The 21,901-nt window shown below is 39.3% G+C and overlaps 1 protein-coding gene across 1 annotated transcript; it reads left to right on the top strand.

Moving 5' to 3' along the window:
* Positions 1-14,992: 14,992 nt before the first annotated feature.
* Positions 14,993-16,126, top strand: LOC140242034 (5-hydroxytryptamine receptor 1D-like). The gene has a single exon (XM_072321784.1). It carries the CDS (start codon positions 14,993-14,995, stop codon positions 16,124-16,126), a length of 1,134 nt encoding a protein of 377 aa, XP_072177885.1.
* Positions 16,127-21,901: the final 5,775 nt, after the last annotated feature.

Raw genomic sequence — 21,901 nt, forward strand, 5'->3', positions numbered from 1 at the left:
GTTGCCTTTCTTTTCTTCTTCGTTTGCTTTTAGCAGTATCGCGCAAACGACAGAGTGTCATTTGTTAAAAAGAAGGCAGAACAACGTTATAATTCACACACACAAATGCCAGTCTCCTTCTCCCCCCCCCCCCTCATATCAGGAGCTATTGATTTCATATCATTGTGTCAATTTCAGGCGTCTGCTGCAGAAAGAAAAAGGCTAGTAAAGCTCCATTTTGCACGCCTAAGCACGGTTATATTGATTTCTACATTTTGCTTGATACTTATCAATGGGCAGGCGTGACAGGTGTTGACGTAGAGTAAATTTTCAGTCCGTTGAAATTTTGCATGGAGGCACGTAAATTCGAAACAAGTTTATGACGTTCACTCCACTTTGAGAGATGTGCTATACCATCTGGTACACAGGATGGTTCGAAGACTTTTCCTAGGTTTATTTATCTTTTTTTCACTTCAATCAAGCTTGCCTTTTTCTCCTTGTTGAACTTGAAGTCGAGTCAGCCGTCTGGTGTGTTTGTAAGCGATGCCTTATAGCACGATACCTGCAGCATTGCAATTACTTTATACACACGAACACGAGGAATTCTGTGCGCAGATGTATATAGGCCTACGTGCTGTTTTACAGGTAGTGTGTGTTTTATGAGAAGATGAAATTGCCATGTGTGATGTACTTTACTATAAAAGAATAAGCAAAGATGCAGCGTTTCAAAAGTGCGGAAACACGGAAGCAGATATATGAATATCAGGAAGAGAAAGAAACAAAGTTTAGGTTTTTTTTTCGGGAAAACCCAAGCATTCTTGGCTCTCAGTTAGGCCCTACCGTAAAATATAGCGAAAGACATTAGTAGGAGGGTCAATGAACTTGATAGAGGAAGTCATTTGAATAAAGTAGATGAAATGAGAGGATTTTGCGATGAAATCGAAGCGGTATTTAGGGGACAACGACAGCTTGGTCCTCATCAGCCGGCATCTAGCAAAGCGTCCAATATAATAATGGAGACAATAAAAAGCCGTTTACCTGGTCGAGGCCATATTATGGCAATCACGTTTCTTTGCCCTAAATCTCACATTACGAAGAAAACTTTTATGAGCACGAAATGATTCAGAGTTTGTTTCTCATTTGAGCAAGTATATGATTCTCCCTTGGGAACTGCAATTTCATAATGTTTTACGTTGACGTACAGGGCGAAGCATCAAGAATGTAATTTTATGAACTCTCTATTGTTAGAAATGTGAAGTTGATGACATAGGCACGAAACACATTAAGACTATACAAATGGTACGTCACAAATACTTTTCTTTCATACATTGTAAGTTTTGATTCCAAAGTAGAATAAGAACTAGAATAAGTCCTAGGCATAAGTTAATAATAATAGTAATAAAAACATATAAGAATCTCCCAACAAGGCTACCTAGCATGATGTGGGACATGATAATGTGTATGAGGGTGCTGTTCGTTATTCCGAAGGTTCGATATTCCGAAGGTTCGTTATTCCGAAGGACTACTGGTTCGTTAATCCGAAACACGCAAATTCCCTATACCTAGAGGTTCGTTAATCCGAAAATGAAGAAGGGTTCGTTAATCCGAACATTTGTGGCGTTATTCCGAAGGTTCGTTATTCCGAAGATTTGTTCATCCGAAAATGAAATTCGGAAAAACGAAACTTCGGAATAAGGAATCTTCGGACTGAAGAGCCTTCGGAATAACGAACCTTCGAAATAACGAGCTATAACCATGATGTGGTACCTTCATAGAGCAGATGATATTCTTTCTAGTGCAATTCAACGCCATAACTTGACATAAGATAGTGCAAAATCAGAAAGAGAATAGAAAGGCAGAGGTTTTCATTTAAAAAATACATGATATGGAAATCCCATAGACACTTAAACTTCCACTTTTCAATGATTAGTAATATTAGTTTAAACTACACATACACATCAGATGAAAGAGGCTATGATGTTATGACGTCACTGCTTTGTCATCGGTTTGAACACAAAGACAAATGAAAGACATGTTTTAGTCAATAATACAGCAACTGCAGCCTCTTTTTACCCTACAGTCATCGTTTGCTGTGTTATCGAAAGATATGATGCTCGCAGCATGCTGCACTCACAGAACTCTTACACATAGAAGAATCATTAGCCACCCGTTCTGTCGCCGTCGCTCGACTGGTGTCACGTGACGTCCGCCATTTTGCTTAGCAACACTTTTTTGTGTGGAAGGCCGTAGCGCCATTCATTGACCGTGCTTTTCTGACATTTCGAACTGAGCCAGGCACTAAAATGCCTTATTGTGCGGCTATAAACTACACAAATCGTTTGGCAGGAGGATGTTGAAAGACTTTTCACAGGTGAGTTTGACACTGGTAAGCCATGATGAGAATGACAAGTGAATTAATGCCCCAAATTACGTTATACATTCAGGCGGATCGTGATCTGGCTTACTTGAGCTCAATCATTACGTAGTCCCAAACACTCGATTCTGTGTTTGGCGTGTATGCTGTCTGTTTATCTCTGTTAAAAAAAAATGAACTAGGGCCTGGTCTACGTTGTGTGGAAGGGAAAACAGTATTGTAAATTACATGTAAACGTACTCATGTAAATCTGATTTAAGATGTACATGTAGATTTGTTTTATAGACTAAAATATGTTATTAGTTAAGGATATGGGCTAAAATTTTGTTAAACTTTACCTCTGAATTGGCCAGATCCCACCCCAAGGACATAAAGGTTGTGAGTCTCTTCCGAATACAACAAAGTTAGGGGTAATCATATGATTAATATATTGTACGGGGAACCAGGGAGGTGGTCTCTCTGGGTGCGCGTGCATGTTATCAATACTGTGCAGTTTGTATGATTCAACTACACACACCACACTGCATTCCATTGATTAATAGCTGCACCATCCAGAATTCACCTGCTACAGCTGTACATGTGCGATGTAGAAACCTATCTGCTTTTGTGCTCAGTTGAACCTTATCCTTGGCATGTGCAAGGGTGCCGATATGTAAAGTTAAATTCATCTTTAATCCTAAGACTCCTATTCTAGGGGTTAGTACTATTTCATCATGTACCAACTTATTCTTGGCTGTTTAATAGTTTTAGCTACACAGTAGTACACTGTACCTTATGGGTACTGGTACATAATTCTATAGAAAACTTGCATATTTTTAATCTTATCTGGAGCATTCACATTCACATCAGGAGCAATCATCTTGCATATCAAGTTTTAAAGGAGACCTCCGGATGATTTTCAGATTTTTACATTTGAATAACTATAAGTTAGTTATACTGAGGACAGAGTTTCTGAATTTGTGATGATTGGGATGAAGAATAAGAATATTTTCAAAATTTAGAAGAAATTGCAATGAACAAGGATGATGACATGGCAGAGTCACCAAAAGAATGCATGAGTTGGGGCTCAAGGAAGCAGAACAAAAGAAGAAGGCATGCATACATACACAGGTGAACTCGCAAGCAAGCGGTATTGTAATGGAATTACACTGCTACATTTCTGAAATATGTGAACCTCCTATGTCATCATCCTTGTTCAGTGTAATTTGTTTGAGATTTTTCAAAATATTGTTTCTCTGTTCAAGAACCAAAATGAATTCCAGAGATTTATGCAAGGAGTTGTCGATTTTTGTACTACATGATGTGAAATTATGAAAATCGTCTGGAATGTCCCTTTAATATTGTAGTTGCACATGTTTAAGAGGTCTTGCAATTCTGATATGGTAGTAATTTTCACGTGTACACATGTTCTCTCCGTGTTAAAAATCCTAGATTTCCAAAAAGTGATGTTGCTCTTCACCAAAGATGGACTGAACATGAGAAGAGACCACTGGACTCCAAAGCCCTTCTCCACCTAGTGTTCCCACCACTTCAAAGAAAACACTTCGATTACTCAGGCCAGACAACAAGGCTGCAGCCAGTGTCCATTATTCATGGACTTTGGGTTGTTGCCATGTATTGCATCTTAGTTCATTACCGTATACATGGTACATGCATTTGAATTGGTGATATGTAATAGTTGTCATATTTGTGATATTTTTCTTGCCTACATATTGTTACCACATTATTTTCTCATACCATGAGGTAGCATGTTTTCATAGGCCTTCACAAGGATTTCATTTTGAATCACCCTTGAAGCTAACAAGAGCAAGTGAAAATCTATACGGATGTACTGCCTTTGATATTGTTGCCAAGAATGCCTTTGATGTTCTTGCTGGACAATGTCCATTGTTCATGGATTTTATATTGATTTTCATGATTATAATAGTTGTCAGAAATTTGCGATACTGGTTGTCTCACCTACATTATGTGTATAAGCCAGTTCAGGGTTAGCTCACTGGCACATTGGTACAAATGACCATTCTTCTTTCTCAGTTGATTAGGCACTTCATGAGTTTTCAAACGAGAGAAGGTATTTCAGCTTACCCGACGTAAAAATTTATGGAATTAATCAGTCGTGTTCAAACAGAGAATGAACTTGCCTAGACCAGGTGACCAGGATGAGCCATCAATTAGCACTTTTGAAATCATCCATTTCATTATTTTGCATCAAATGTATTAACAATCTTTTTCTATTGATACTGTCAACTACTAGTACACTGTACCACTTTTGCTGTCAGGTGGATGTGCTGGCAAGCACCACTCATAATGATCACTTAATCATTACATCACAGATGCTTATCTTAGTGAATAAAAACACCATCATCGAACATGCTCTGCCGGTACAGAGCTATTACCTTTTTCTGCTCATGCTCACAGCGGAACCCCGAACTGGCTTATTATTGGCATGCTTCCAAGGCATGTATTGCCTGTGATTATAGTCATCGTACAGTGTGTTATGTATAATAATGGTACTTCTGGCAAATTAGTAGTACACTTGTATGTCACTGTTCTGTGGTTGATTCTCAGCAATCAACATTGACCTTGATAATTGTAAAATACATTTAAAAAAAAAATCAGTAAAACTAACTGTTTATCTTTGCTTTCTGTTTTATATGGGAAAAAATCTTAAAAGGAGTTCATGGTTGTGTGTGTGTCTGTGTGTGTGTGCATGTGAATATACATTGCATTCATTATACATGTATATATAGGCCTATATATATGTACATGTGTATATATATATACATATACATACATATATATATATATATACAGTATATTCACATATATATATATATATATATATATATATACATGTATATATATACAGGGCTCGACCTTAACTTTTTTTCTAGGAAGCCAGCCGGGCTCCTCGGGGACCTTTTTAGGGAGCCAAATTGAGTTTTAGAGAGCCATGTTTCCCTCAGTCACAATCGGCAGTAGAGGTCTATTACATGTATTAACCTGGTGGAGAAGATTTCATTTCGATATAACATGCATTTCTCCACAGACACAAGTCTGAGATAGTCTCTAACGGGTTTTAGCACAGTCACAGTGTGTGTGTGTGTGTGTGTGTGTGTGCGTGTGCGTGCGTGCGTGTGTCGTGTGTGTGTGTGCCTGTGCCTGCCGTGCACCTGCGTGGTGTGTGTGTAGGTGTTTTGTGTGGTCCCTCTCCCATTCCCTTGTGTAATTTCTTACCCTGGTCTGTTCATATTGTCTTTCTTTCTCGGTTCTTCTTTTTTTAGCTGCAAGGTGTGGGTTAGAAATATTATGTAACGCCACATGTTGATTGATCAGCAGAGCTGCCAACCTTTGGAAGCACAAATCCGTACTCAGCAGCTCCATAATCCGTATTTTCCACCAGAATCCGTATTTTTTTCCATCTCCCTCTTTTTGCCATTTTGAATTAAACTCGTCGACTTATAAGGCCTACAGGCTCTTAACAAAACATTACGACACATGCCGAAGTATCGAGCTGGTCACCAGCACGATAAAGAATCCAAACTACGCAATGTTCAGAGTTGATTGATTGCTTTCTCGCAATGCATGTGTACAAGACTACAAGTGCATGTTGTGTACCTCCAGAAACTTGCTAGGCTGGTTATGGAAGCTTCCACTATCTAGCAGGGGTGGGGGAATGTTTTCATCTTCTCAAGAAAGCTTCTGTGTGAGCGAATGCAAAACTCTGTTCGGTGTTTCGAACTATTGTTTACTATAAAACGTAATCATGCGTTGTTTTCAGGCTTTTCAATTTTACTGGATTTTAAACATCAATATTTTCCGAAAGTACCGGTATTCCAATTTCTTTTACCCTGACTGGAATCGGAAAGTCTGCTATAACGATGATCTCGAAATGCCGCGCTGTGTGTGGTTGCGCAAATGTGCAAACACGTGGTTGTACTTTCAAGTTTAAAGGAATGCGCCATGTGCTCCTGCCTAAGAGGTTACTGCAAGTTCGATGGATCGAATGCGCCACAGCTGAGCTGATGGCTTGTTTACGGTAAACATGTAGTTTACATTCGATACGAAGAAGTCATTACGTCTTTCAAGAGGAAAAACATACACAACAAACAAAAAACACCTACGAACGATTGTTGATAGCCAAAACTTTGAAAAGTAATAAGCAGTTATGATGAGCATGAACTTAAATTAATCGTCATAATTTTGCTGTCTAACCAGGTGATGACTGCATCTCATTGGACCTACTCGTAGTGAATTTGTCTGGGCATACGAGACCTTTTAAGTATTTCTGTGATTGCCTTTTTAATTGACTGATTAATCGATCCTTTTTTATTGTTCAGGGAACATAAGATATTCGATTAAGTACACTATATTCGACTGTTTGATGTTTCCTGCTATGCGCCAAAAGAAAGGCTATAGAATCACGATATCTTTGCAATGATTCCTTTAATTCTACTAATGAGCTGGTTCTTCGATCGATATTTCCAGGATATTTACACGGTGTTTATTCCAATGCGCGCATTCTTTCGTCTGGCACGCACCTGGGTGTGGCACCTGCTTTTGTGGAAATTTCCACAAGGGGAGAAGGGTGGGTGTCAAGTTTCTTCGAGCCGAAGAGACTGCGCGCATGTATTCAGTATTTCACAATCTCTTCGCTCTGATTTATTGTAATTCATGCTTTCCCCTTTTTCTTTGCTGATATTGAACATTTAGATTTAACTTTACGAGGGTTGGTAGATCGTAGATCTTTTTGTTGTGAGGTGTATATAATTTGTTTTTTTTTATCATTCTTTGGAGGGGAAAGAAGAGTAAGGGGAAAGAAGAAAGAGGGAAAGTGAAATAAAACGAACGGCACGTACGCTCATACAGCATTCACAGTAAGCCGTCTTTTTATACAATTGTACCAGCATAGTTTTCATCATCACCATCAGACATCACTCAGATCACTTTAGCCTTTTCCTATCAACATTAAGAAACACGTACAGTCCCTGGAGATAAAAACCGAGGAAAATAAATAACAAATACAAATAACAAGTATCAACACCTCCCAACAACACAAATATTTAGAAAAGACAACACACGTCACTTCGATTCGAAAAAGCATTGCAGCAAAGCGGAGAAATCGCCGTTACGAAAATAACAGTGCGAGACACTTGAAAGAATTACGTTTAAACATTTCAAAGTAAAAAGGGAACGGATAAAGTGATATAAAATGGAATAAATCGTACCAAACGAGGTGTGAGAAACGACAGAAATAGAACGATAAGTTTAGTAGTAGGATTAGGCCCTAGCAAAAGTTTGCAGCACCAAAAGCTACGCGAAAATTAATACACATTGGAAACTCTGTATTGCGACGAGATGTGGATCCTTGGGATCGTCAATAAACGATACAAAACAAAGGAAATTAATTCATTTTGACCGGAAAATAGTTTGTTATAAGTATTCTGTTATATGAGATCTCCTTTAATAATAGGCCTAGAAATACACCGAGTTTCAACGATATCAAACAGTACTCGGGAAAGAAAATTCGAACGCTTTTCACCTGCGCATTATACTGCAGTGCACATCAATACACGAACAGAAACTCACCTCTTGCAGAAAAATGATGCAATAACGTTACAAAAAACCACACACAACACTCTCAAAATCATTTCGTACTTGGGAGGCAAGGGAAAAGCGGAAGAAGTAGAGAAAAAAAGCAGACATTGCACAACGGAGCGCTTCTACCCCGACTCAAAACGAAATAGGGTACTGTTTGTAGTGGCAGCTGACTACAGTGAGTAGCCAAGCTACTATACTCACGCTCCCCAGCCGGCCACACGTGGGGATACCACGGCAATCGATGTAAACATCCAGGGTCCGTAGGCGACAGGGATTCAGGTGCGCGAAGTTCCGTTCGGTGTACACAGTACGCAAGCAGCGAATTGCATGCGCGCACACTATTCTATGATAGAAGATTACAAACACACACACGTCGGGTACACACACACACACACACACACACACATGCGGGCAACGCGGGCCGGCTGGAGAATGAAACATGTACAGTGTGTAGTCTATATTGCAATTTCAGGGATAATAACTTCGAGCGTCAGGGCTCGCTGCGCGCGCCGGGGCCGCTCGCGCTCGTCAAAAATGTGATGTGTACATAAACTAAATTCTGTCTTGAAACGTGAGGCTATACGGCAAAAAAACTTGAGGAGCCAGCCGGGCTTTTTTCATACATTTCTAGGGAGCCCGTAGCGATTCTGGGGAGCCAATGGTCCCCGGGCTCCCGCTAAGGTCGAGCCCTGATATATATTGAGTAGGTAGTCCACATGTTAACATGATGATCAAAAACAAAAACAAAACAGGAAGAAAGTTCATGCTGTATTCATCAGCAGTTTATTTCTCCACAAATTTTCGAACGATTCACTCTTTCTGTAGAAAGTATCAACACGAGAAAGAGCGAATCGCTCAAAAAATTTTCTGCAGAGATAAACATGGTGAATAAAGTATGAACTTGTTCCAGTTTTGTTTTTGCTTTATCATAAGTGCAAAAAGTTTGTTTACTATACATATATATATATGTACGTGTGTATATATATATATATATATATATATATATATATACATGTAAAATCAGTTGTATAAACACCGCAGGAGCCCCCCAAAAAATTGGAATGACATTTTGGTCAAAGACCTTTATCAAAATCTTTGATAAAGGTCTTTGACTGAAAACATCAGTCCAATTTTTTGGCTCCTGTGGTGTTTATACGACTGATTTTACTCTTGATATCTATTTACTACACACCGACGCAGAACTTTCATATTTTGATTTATGAATACACACACAGTATAAGTAGTCCACATGTCGGTGCAATAATATGATATCAATATCATGACCAAAAAAAAAAAAAAAAATTAGTCCATGCTCATCCCCAACAATTTGTTTTGGCACACAAATTTTGCTCTTTCTCAAGTGTTCTTGCGAATTGCTCGAAAATTTGTGTGCTGAAATAAATTGGTGTTGGTCAGCAAGAACTTGGTTTCTGGTTTATTTCATACAGACACACATGTATGCCTATAATTTGCTTCCTGTGTGTTGTGCATTCGTGTTGACTACATATACATGTACAGTACTACTAATAATGATAAAAATGATAATACAATGTACATGTAACAAGAATATAGGTAATCAAATAGTGTTGTCATCCAAATATGTAATATGCTGAGTATAATCATTTATGTCAGATTGGGAAGATGTATTGCACGTATCATATCCACAAATCATTGATTTTTTTTTGATTTTTTTTGATTTTTTTTTTTTACGGGACTGACTGGAAAATTTAATTTGACTTGTTTATGGGAGAAAATAAAATAATAGCATAAACACACACCTTCTTACCATATCATTGGAGGGAAACCACATAGAGCAAGACATGGGATTGGGAGGGGATGGGAAAAAGGGCAGAACAAGCAGCTTGAATTTTATACCAAAGCAGATCACATCTCCGAAGTCAAATAGATCTATCCGAAAGGGGAAAAAAAAAACAACTCTTTCAATACAGACTACTTTCAGGGAAGAGTGTGAAATAAAAAACATAAATGAGTACATGAAGCTGAGGTCAACGCTGGATTGGGAAGTACGAGTTTGACAGTTTACAAGTTCAAGTAAGTATCAAGGGCTAGGGGCTGCCATACTGTCCGATCAGTGAGTTGACCGTACCGTACTCGCGAGGAGCTGCGGAGGTTTTGCTAAGCAACATGGCGGCGTGTGCACTGAAAGCGGTGCGCAGTGGCGACACCGAGCTCAGCGGGTTGTGAATGGGTGTGATTCTTCTATGTGTAAGAGTTCTGTGGCTGCACTCCTTTCCCTTGTACCTATATAGGCCTTTAGAGGTCAAAGGTTAAGGGCAACGGCCTCCCGCGTCCAAGGAAAAGTACAGGAGATTGAGATTCCCGCTTTCCAAATTTTAGTGATATCTTACACCCCTGCCCCTCCCCGCACCCCCATCCATCTGAGGGCCTGAAGACCGGTAAAGGATCCTTGAAATTGAGCTGTAGAAGGGTCAAGGATCATGCAACCCTAGTCAATCTCCTAGATTGAGAAATTCAATCAAACTTCTCTGATGACAACCCATGTCGTCGAATATTATGAAATTCGCAACGAGTGTAATCCTCGCTAACTCGTTTGTAGTGACTTGTGGTCACCATGTGTACATTTTCATTCTGTGTGTCACTTTCTATTTAAAGCAAAGCTATATGTAGTACACTATCAAACATCCTCACATGGATGTGGTACATATCAATATTTTTTTTTCCTCTTACTGTATATACAGGTATGGTATTACCGGACAGCATGGTAATTCCGGACACGCACATTTTGCGTACTATAATAATGACATTCAGTACGCGCGAGACTTCGTAGATTAGCCTCACAGAACCTTGTGTGGACCGAAATCGCGAAAAACGCGACATAAAATGTAAAAACGAGAAGAAATTCACATTTTACCTCAGATTTATAGTTGAGTGACCCGCACCTCGTCATAGTTAATATTTATGCATGTTTGAATCACACTTCGACACTGATATTCTATGAAATCCTATTCACATACAGTAAAAATGCTGAAGATTCCAATATAACCACAAGTTCACTGATCGATACCGAAAATTTGCAGCTATCGTCAACTGATCGTCGTAAACGCGAACGATGCGGAATAGTTGTGCGCTAAGGAAGGGGCCCGCAAGGCCCGCAACTCGTCACCCGCGCTCCCATAGACAAAGCATGTAAAATTCGATTGTCGATTTTTCAATAAGGTTTTATCGCGTGAACTGTCCGAAATGTTCAAGATAGACATTTTACCGAAAAATACGAAAATTGAGCCTCATTTACCGATTTTTTCTTTGTCGTCCGCTTGGTAAGAATGTGTACAGTGATTCGTGGGATGAATTGTGATTCCGGTGCAATGCCAAGGTGCGAAAGACGTCGATTATTCCATTGCGAAAATCGTGTCCGGAATTATAATGCGATTTTACACCGCGCAAAAAGACAACTTTTTGGAGAGGGGTATATTTGAAGTCTATTTTCCAAAAGTCGGAATTCATAATTTTGCCGCATTTGTAATTTTCAGGACTTTATGAATAACTTGTGCTATTTTTGGCCGAAATTTCGTCCTCTGAGTACGGAAATCAGAACCACGCAAAAAAGTGTCCGGTGATACGATCAACTCTCCTACATGCATGAACAAACAGAACAAATCTTGTGATTTGGGGCAAAGTATATAGGCCTATTCAGGGGTGATCTGTCAAGAGCAAAGCCTTAGAGCTAACACAATTTGCATAATAATAATATTTCCAGAGCTTACACTTGATATCCAGCTGACAAGATTCATATTTAAATTGAAGGGTCACCGTGGTTTGGAGATGAAAATTATGGATGTTACTCGATCACCGTTTCATTTCTGTACAGTCGAAGAACTTCAACAAATGCGGCGCATGTATACATGTGTAGTAATGAGTAAATTGTCACGCGCTATATACCGAGACGTATAGACATGCCGTCAAGTTTGAATAAATAGCGAGCTTTGGATCTGGGGCCTATTTCACTAAGCTCTAAAATCAATCCTAAGTTTGATTCAACTGATATTAGGGACTCTTTTTTTTTTGATTAATTTTATCAGTCGTCAGAAGTTAGGAATTGTTTCACCAAGCCATTGGGGAACGATATCCTGCGCCCATTGCACCTCAAGTTTGTCCCGTTCTATAAAGTAAACTTTGATCCTTCTCAACTATAGGGCCTATCTCAAGCTGTCTCAACTTTGAGTCCATTTTGTTCGGCTCGTTTTAGTGGTCATTTGAATTAGTGAAACAGGGACCAGGTTGTGACGCGCCTCCTCTCCACAGCCTTTTCACGGGTTGGACGATGGGAACAGCCGTCTCGCGCATCTTGTTTTGTTTGTTTGTTTGTTTGTTTTTTGTTTTTGCTTTGTGTTTGTTTGTTTTTTTTGTTTTTTTTGTTTGTTGAATAGCTGTGTCGTAGGATCAGCATCACAGGTCTAAAGCTTGCTCATGCCATTTTTTTATGCCGACTATATAGCGAGGAAAAATTCATACCTTCAGTTCAGCGTTACTTGACACAGATTGTCTTGAGTCGAAAGCATTCACAATATGGTATACCTATAGCCTCTCGTTAGTAAAACAACGAGTACGTCATGTATAACACACTCGTGCACTGTCTTCTACTTACAGGCTTCTTATGCGGAATATCATTTGATGACGTCATTGATCTGGCTACACATCTCGACGACTTTAAGAATAGACTACCACCGTCAACTCGACAATTATTGATGGACTAACCGGCTTACAACAACACCGAACAAGTGAGGACAATACAGTGTCTGTATATCATTCATGTCTAGCTGGTATCTAAAAATGAAATAAACCAAAATGACTGAATAGTTTCCGACTTGTAAAGCAGAAGTTAACTGCGTCCGAATTTTTTTTTTATTATATAATTCAATTAAACCAGTGAATCATTTAATAGAAAGTAGAATCGCAAAGAATACACCTTCCTTATAGCTGTTTTCTGGTTTGTTTTGTTTTGTTTTGTTTTGTTTTATAGATATTGATGTACACTACATGGAGTGAGTTCAAGAAGGCCCTCAAAAGAGAAACAAATGTGTTTTTAAGTGAACATAAAAGATTATTCTAACGTAAAGAAACTAAGTGTGGTGGTACACATGATTATGAAAGTCTATTACGTCCTCTGTCTTATTGTGCAAACCATTTTTGCATTTTACCAACATTCTTTCGTTACTTTTTTAACGATGATTCCAATGTATTTCTTAAACGTGACCAAACGCTCCTGATTACACCGTGAAACATCGACTTAGGGGAAAAAAGCTACTCAAAGTAAAAGAGCCTACGCGCTTCCCTTGTAGAAATCTACGATGCTTCTGTTCCCAGCATCTCCTGTTCAAAAGTCCATCATCGTCACAAATAATGCCGTCTCTGAAGTGAATCTTAGCGCTGCTAGAATACACCCGTGATATTTTTTTGTACATCGTGAATAATCTGCAGTCGTTTAACGCGTTCCATACATAGGTACCTACACTGAATGTATTGTGTTTTTAGGACTATTATTGTATCTACAAACCCCGATAATTTGAAGTTGTGGATTCAGATTGATTACGTTAGAACGCGTTGTAAGTGTTCGGTATTCTAAACCTTAATTTTGATGAATGGGACTGTAGCTTCCGAAACTGTCGAAACTCCTTTTTACATACGTCAAGTCTCTGATTATCGTGTGTATATTTTCAATATTCGCACCACGAACCTTGGCTCATGACCTCCCACAGAGCCCCTCGTAGTCAGTGTGGCCCTGGGAGTGACTTTGCACGTCTTCGAAATGCTCTAACACTCGCTCTAACTTACAGAAACAATAACATATACAAAAACACAAAATATCATGATTGCACAGTCCTCTTTATCATTTGATATAACCCGTTTCCTGTGAAGACTTATGACATGAATGCTTAGATAAGACCCCAAAGAACCAAAAAGAGAAAAGTCTGATACCTGATTTTGCCATGATTTTCCCCTTTTTCTGTCAGGAACTGTGGTTCTACTTAGTGGTGGCGATCATACACGCGTAAGACCTGCACCTAAAAAGCATTCCTATCACCCATATTGTGAGCAGCACGATATCAGCGCACTCACAACGCGGTAGTAATTCTCATCATTTCGTAATATCCAAAGTGCTGGTCCCTTTACATTCTCTTTAGCAACCCCTAGATCACTCACCCACCCCCCCCCCCCCTCTCTCTCTATGTTTGCGTCTCGTGAACCCTCGAAGAAGTGTACATTTTTTGTTTAGAATATAATCATGTCTGATTACGGTTACACGGATTAAACCGTCTGAATGCATTAGTTCTGCAGGAGATAATTTGAAGTACTTCAGGCTAACTTACCAGTCAGAATTACTACCAGTCCTGTCATTTTCGATTTTTTTTTTTCGCCTAGAGTACAGACAACATGAAAACGTAATCCCTCGATCTTCCTCTCGGACTTGGTACAGAATACAGGGATAATAGTACGTCCTTTTTGGACATCATGATACGTGACAGCTGTGGCCTTACCCAAAACGTTTCTGTCAGAATCATCAAATGGGTATCATAGTTTCTATGATACAATTTCCTTATCTGTGTCGTCTTCACGGGAAAAAGAAGAGGTATAAGCGTATGGCACTGAACTCTATAGAGTATTGGGTAAGATAATTTCCTTTATTTAGTGAATGTCTTCGGTGACGTCAATTGAATAATTATCTTTATATGACTTTAAATATGAGCCCCAAGGGAGTGACGGTGATACAGCAGCTGTACTGGTTACATGATACTCCGTCTGAAATTAAACTGTTTATATTCGATGATTTGGTTTCCTTATTTTTGTAGCGATGCTATAGGTGTACGTGCAGTATTGGAAGAGATCCGAGTGACGTATAGTGTGAATAGACAGGTTGGTAGAGTTTCGGAAAGAACCCGATTCCTTTGATAGTAGACGAAAAGTCTTAGTTGGTTCATATTTACTTTCTGTCCCCCAAATGTCCAGGTAATTTCATCGACTTGAATGTGGACTTGAGAAGAATTCCCGTTTTGCATCATGTCCGATCGTCTGGTAACCATAGAAACAAGCACCGCCCAAGCCGATGCCCCTGAAGCTAAAGTGGTGGTCAGCATCATACTGGTCCTCCTAGCTCTATGCGGGGCTTTCGGCAACGCCCTGGTGGTCGTCGCAGTCTACAAGACCCGCGTACTTCACACCGTCACCAACCACTTCATCGTCAGTCTCGCCTGCGCAGATCTTTTCGTCAGTGTGTGTATCATGCCCTTTGCCGTGGTCACGGAGAGCCTCAGTGGACGATGGTTGTTCGGACAGGTCTTTTGTTCTGTCTGGTCATCACTGGACATCCTCTGTTGTACGGCGTCCACGTTAAATCTTTGCGCCATTAGTGGCGACCGTTTCATCGCGATTACCTTCCCGCTGAAATATCACACGACCATGACGCGCGCCAGAGCTCTGAGCATCATCTGTATCGTATGGCTCTTTTCAGCCTTCCTTGCGACGACGCAGCTGATTTGGAAAGAAATTATCGAACCAGTCAGCGAGATACGGCCTGGTTTTCAAATTTGCCCGTACGCTTTGGATAAGTACTTTCGAATGTACGCGGCGTCGTCGTCATTCTTCATCCCATTTGCTGTAGTGATCATCCTCTACATCCGCATTTTTCGCGTCGCGTATAAACAGGCGCGTCAGATCAACGCGACGCGCGAACAGCTGCAAACGTCACACCACTCAGGGTCACACATGTGCAGACAGAGCAGTGACGGGAACGGAAACAGTAACGGACCTAGCTCGCCCGGCGCGCACAAAGTATCGCGCATGTCCGTCGACTTCAGTCTGTCTACGCGAGACGCTACGCATCGAAATTCGCGTGAGACAAAAGCATTCAAAACTGTGGCTGTTGTGCTCGGAGCCTTTATCATTTGCTGGATGCCATTTGCTGTGACATTTGTCGTTGAAGCTTTTTGTCGCACCTGTTACTTCCCGCAAGCTATGCTAGATACCTTCCTATGGCTTGGATACGTGAATAGCATCATCAATCCGATCATCTACGCATTCTTCAACCGCACGTTTCGTGCAGCGTTTATCAAAGTTCTGGGATTACAGGGGAAGACAAGCTGCTGTGGACATTCCTTCATTGAAGAAGATTACAGATCAACAACGGTTGCTTAGAGACACAAGTTGTCTGTTCATTCAGATGTTAGGGTGGTCAATACAGACTTGCATTCGAGATAAAGCGCATGCGCACTGATCACCAATGTAATCAGCCTACAAAGACTTGCCATGGGAGCAGTCAATTTGTCTTGAATGTTTGGTTTGAATTTGGTCAATGATTACTGATCTATTCATTAGTGATGCCATAGTTCGCTACGTGTTGTATAAAAAGTCTGCAGTTATTATAAGTCATGTGAACCAAGGTAAATGCTTCGTGACTGTTTTTGACCTTGAAACAAAAGACAGGTGCAACGAGTCAAAAGATCGACACCCTCGTAGCCCTAGAATTTAGAGTTGTCCTATGATATAGCCTACGGGTTGATGTAATAAATCGATCGCAGACTTGTGGCTAACAATACGTACTACACAACACAAGCTTATTTAGGTGTGGTTTTCATAAAACCCAATCTTAAATAATCGAAAAAAAGCAATCCAGACACATACAAAGATATGTTGAGTGGTCCCCACCTCCTTTTTTCTTTCTTTAGTGTCTTTTTTTTTTTTTACTATTCGTGACCCCAAATCGTTACACATCCCAACACCTTGATCCAATAGTGTGACTATCACGCTTGGGTCAATGTATATATATATATATATATATATATATATATATATATATATATATATATATATATATATATATATACATATATATATATATTTATTTATATATATCCATCGAATTCACCGACCATTTTGTTTCAGCTTTTTATTGAGACAATGTACATGTAACACCTGTGGTGTCCATAAAACTTCCCCAGCAGTTGATTTTTAACCCGTTTACACTCATCTTATTTGACACCATGATTGGTTGAAAGGATTTAAATTCCTTCTTAATTTTCCTTACATGGTGTATATCATTCTAGCGCAGGTGCGCATTGTTCTTTTTTGTAGTTTTTTTTTTTTTCTCATACGCAAGGAAATGCTGCTTGGGGCTAAGCAGGTTGTACGTGTATGGTTTATGCTGATAGGAAGTTACAGAGGCAGGGAGCGACACATTAACACACTCAAAACTGTTTATCTGCAGAAGATTACGTTTCCTGATTGTGGTTCATAAATCATTATTAATTGGCTGATGACTGACAAGCATGCGAGTGATGATATCTCCTGCGCCATTAATGTTTAGAGATCACATTCAATGTGTGAGCTGATGAAACGGTTTCTCTGGTAACGATGTTTATTACTGATGAGTGTAAGTTACTGTTTGTATAGCACTATATTTTTATGAGTTCTTAAGCAATTTCCGTTGCAATTCCAGGTTGCCGGTGATACGTCGGTACACGGCAAGAAAAAAAAAAAAACAAAACAAGAACGCACAAAGAAATTCGCTGTGACGCACAAAGCTTATTAAAGTAGACTGTATAGTTGATTCTTCTTCTTCTTCTTCTTCTTCTTCATTATCATTTACATTATCATTGTTATTATTATTATTATTATCGTCATCATCATCATCATTATTATTATTATTATTATTGTTATTATTATTATTATTATCATTATTATCATCATCATCATCATCATCATTATTATTCCGTTAAAGTGCAGGCTGCTTGCTCGAAGATAAACGTATTGTTCTTTGTGTGGGTGTAGGTACTTGGGTGGCCACTTTCCGGGTTTAAAGGGAAGGTAAACCCAAAAAGCAATGTGGATTGAGTGAAAGCAGCAACATTAGTAGAACACATCAGTGAAAGTTTGAGGAAAATCGGACAATCGATGCAAAAGTTATGAATTTTTAAAGTTTTGGTGTTGAAACCGCTGGATGAGGAGACTACTAGAGGATATGACGTATGAGTGGACAACAATACAAAGAAAATATAAAGGAAATTCAACAAAAATTCACTTTTCTAGAATTATGAAAGAGCAATGGACCAACCTCTTTCAGAAAGCAGGGGGAATAATTGCTACCCCTAACATATGTCAATATCAAGTTGATGGAATTTGTAATTTTCATGAAAAATTGATTTTTGTAGAATTTTCTTTATATTTTCTTGGTATTGTTGTCCACTCATACGTCATAACCTCTAGTAGTCTCCTCGTCCAGCGGTTCCAACACCAAAACTTTACAAATTCATAACTTTTGCATCGATTGTCCGATTTTCTTCAAACTTTCACTGATGTGTTCTACCAATGTTGCTGCTTTCACTCAATCCACATTGCTCTTGGGGTTTATCTTCCCTTTAATAGCATCCTACTCTTTGTAATGAATGAATGAAGCGGGTTCTTGATACGAGTAGAAAAATTATGACTCTATCCCATATGTCGTATCCGAGGTGCCTCTGTGAAGGCGGGACGGTATGATTACACACAACATTGCTCAGTAAGTGTGAGACTCGAGAATCGAACCCGAGTCCTTTGGATCTGGAGGCAGACGCGCCCCGAGACGCGCTACCGACTGTCACTGAGCAAGCGGGGCGGATCGAGCTTTTTACTACGGAATTGGGTTGGGGAGGGGGGGGGGGGGGGGGCTGGGGAGTTGACAAAATGACAATTCTCTCTCCAAATCGGCGGACAAGCCAAAAAAGTTAAAAAGTACTGTTAGTAGTTCTTTACTACTGCTAGTAATAACAAAACTACTGCAACAACAGCAACCACCATATCACTACTTGTATCTACCACTACTGTCACTACTTCACAAGCACAGTCGCTATTACAATAAACAGGGAGGGGAAAGTAAACATCTTGTAAGTCAACATCGCATAAGTCGACGCAATCATACGTCCCATTTTTATGTATGCTTCGTTTCGTTTCGTTACTTATGTTATATCATCTCCTATAGAATTCATCCTGTAGGTCGACATTATTCTAAAAGGGGGCAAATCGCCTACATTGACATGATTTCTTGGTCCTAATATTAGGAAAACCCTGTGTTTATGGCCTCCCGTATGTGGAAAGGTATTTTTGCTTGGACAGCTAACAACGAATAACTCGACAAGAATGCTCGGTCACTGGTAGTGTGGCTCAATGTTCTGATGCGTTGACATAATCTGAGTCAACATGTTCCGTGCAGGTATATGTACTTCTATAATAATGTTTGTGTATTGACATGAGTGTAGGTAACTCCTGGACAAACGCTGCGTGTTTTTCGACTTATGTGAGGTTTATTGTAATAATGCTACAACAACAACAACAACAACAACAACAACAACAACAACAACTACTACTACTACTACTACTACTACTACTACTACTACTACTACTACTACTACTACTACTACTACTACTACTACTACTACCACTACTACTACTACTAGGCCTACTACTACTACTACTACTACTTCTACTACACTACTGGTACTATTACTACTACTATTACTACTACTACTACCACTACCATTACTTCGGCCACAACTACTGCTTGTATTTACTTCCATAGTTACTATCACTCATAGTACCAATTACTACTGCACATGAATTTACTAATGCACGTTTGAACACAACAATGTAGAATTTCTCACGCTATACCACTCCTACTACTACATCTGCACTCACATCAGTATCATCATATCTACGGAGATGCATACCGGTTGTAGTACAATTGTTGCAGTCTATGTTTTTGTTTTTGTTTTTTCTGCTACTTCTTTTACTCACTGCAGCATCTACTGTTGGGATGCTATTACTGCTACTTTCACAACTTACTCTTACTCCATGTATTACCACGACTGGTGCTACCACTTCAACGACTCCTCCTTTCTACCTAGTATTGCTACTTCTGCCAAATGTTTTCCTGTTGTGTCTAAAGTATTATTAATAATAGTAATAATCATAATTTACGCAGTATTTTTCAAGGGATGGTAGAGTTTCGGTTGAAATGAGGCTGCAGGTTTCCAGTGTTTTTGGCGATGATTTTTCGAGAAAATGAGAAACCTCTTATAAAATATGAATGAGCGTAATTATAATTCTAGGAAGAACTCAATTCTATTTGACAGAAATTGGTTTTTAAATGGCTGAGACATCCAAAACATAGCAATCCTTGTAAAAGGTGGGACTCACCTTTTATTAGGATCGCTTTGTTTTATGTTGTTTTGGGATATCTCAGCCATTTCAAAACCAATTTTCATCAAATAAACTATGAATTCCTCTTAGAATTGTATGCTCTTTAACATGAACATAAGTGGTTTCAAAGTATTTCGTAAAAAGTTAAAATCTGAATCCCTATCTCAACCAAAGCTACACCATCCCTTTAAGTCTTGTGTACTTTGAACCAAGGAAAAGAGAGTGCAATTTACGGTGTACGTAACATTTCCTGGGTGGAAATGCAATTTTAAACTGTGTTCAAGATTGATGTTTGTTTCTTGTTGCGTTTAAATTTGAGGAAATCTACTTTAAACTGATGTAAATTAGAGGGAAAGATGTAAAACAGGAGAGTGTACCATTTTGTTTTGTTGTTTTGAATGCTTTATAATGTAATATATCCTTATTACAACGGAACTCGATTTGATGTGGAGAGTTTACGAATAAAATATTTAATGAGAAAAATACATGTAGTAGACGGTGTTTTAGTAATCATCAGCACACATGGTCTGCCCTTCTCTGCTGTCGACCTTTATCAATTTGCCTTTCACGTCGTTTTCCTTTTGCAACATTTCCTTGAACTCCTTACATGTCAGCATATTTTTCATTTTCTCCATATCCATGACATGGTGTGTCGCTTGTCACAGACACAATTTCATTTATTTCTGTTTTAAAAAAAAAATCAAACAAAAGCGAACTCACAGATAAAAAAAAAAAAATCCTTGGAATTATATTCAGGGTTTCACTGAAGCACATATTCATGCTGTTTTTCGTCAGGTTTTTACATGACCTTCATTCCGTTGCTTTGAAAGTACAATGTAGTACAGTTCGTAGTAACTCTAAAGCCCGCCGCACACTATGCGACTTTCGGGCGCAAGACTGACAGACTTTGGATCCGAAACAATTCACAATAGCCTCATAATAAACACGCTTGTTTATTTCAGATCCAAAGTCGCTTAGTCGTGCGACCAAAAGTCGTATAATATAGTGTGCGGCGAGCTTCAGACACCATTATACCAACTACTTTAATGTATCAAATAAGAATAATTTGTATTTTGGTCTATCTATGTGAACAAGGTATAGCTTGGTGATGATCATGATCTTTGACAAAGATCTTAGGGATGACTCTTTAAAGAGTGATTACATATTGGTTCTGTACGTGAAGAAAACGATACGGGAAGCATTATTAATAAATTATGATCAACCCCACAGGGCCAACTTGAAGGCCGTGAGGCCTGCAGCTGCTACAACACTCAAGTTGCCACTGTGACTCATTGTATCAAACGTGAATCTGTGAGACTACAATTATGACGGCTATCAAAATCGCTGCGTTTGAATCCTTCCCCTTGTGAACATGGAAATAGCTGCAATTATTAGAAATAAATATACCTCTCGGGGCTCTCATCCTAATTGCCTACAAAAGTTAGTCAGACCCCAAGAGAAGACAAGGATCGTCGAGAAAACGCCCTCTACTGGCAATGGTCATGATGGCAGACACACTGAGCTCTACATCTCCATAGAGATGAGTGGGTAGACAGCCATTAGGATCCCGACCACTGATCTCTATATTGGAACTGGTATCTCCATAGAGATCAGTGATCTCGAGCCATACACGTGTTCATAGAATTATACTCTTACATTTCAACCACAATAAAATGTGTAAACATACAAGACAATCGGAGGTTTTTAAGGCCCCATCACACTAAAGCGTATCGAGCCAAC

This window comes from Diadema setosum, chromosome 18 (genome assembly GCF_964275005.1).
Source record: "Diadema setosum chromosome 18, eeDiaSeto1, whole genome shotgun sequence".
Taxonomy (NCBI): Eukaryota; Metazoa; Echinodermata; class Echinoidea; order Diadematoida; family Diadematidae; genus Diadema; species Diadema setosum.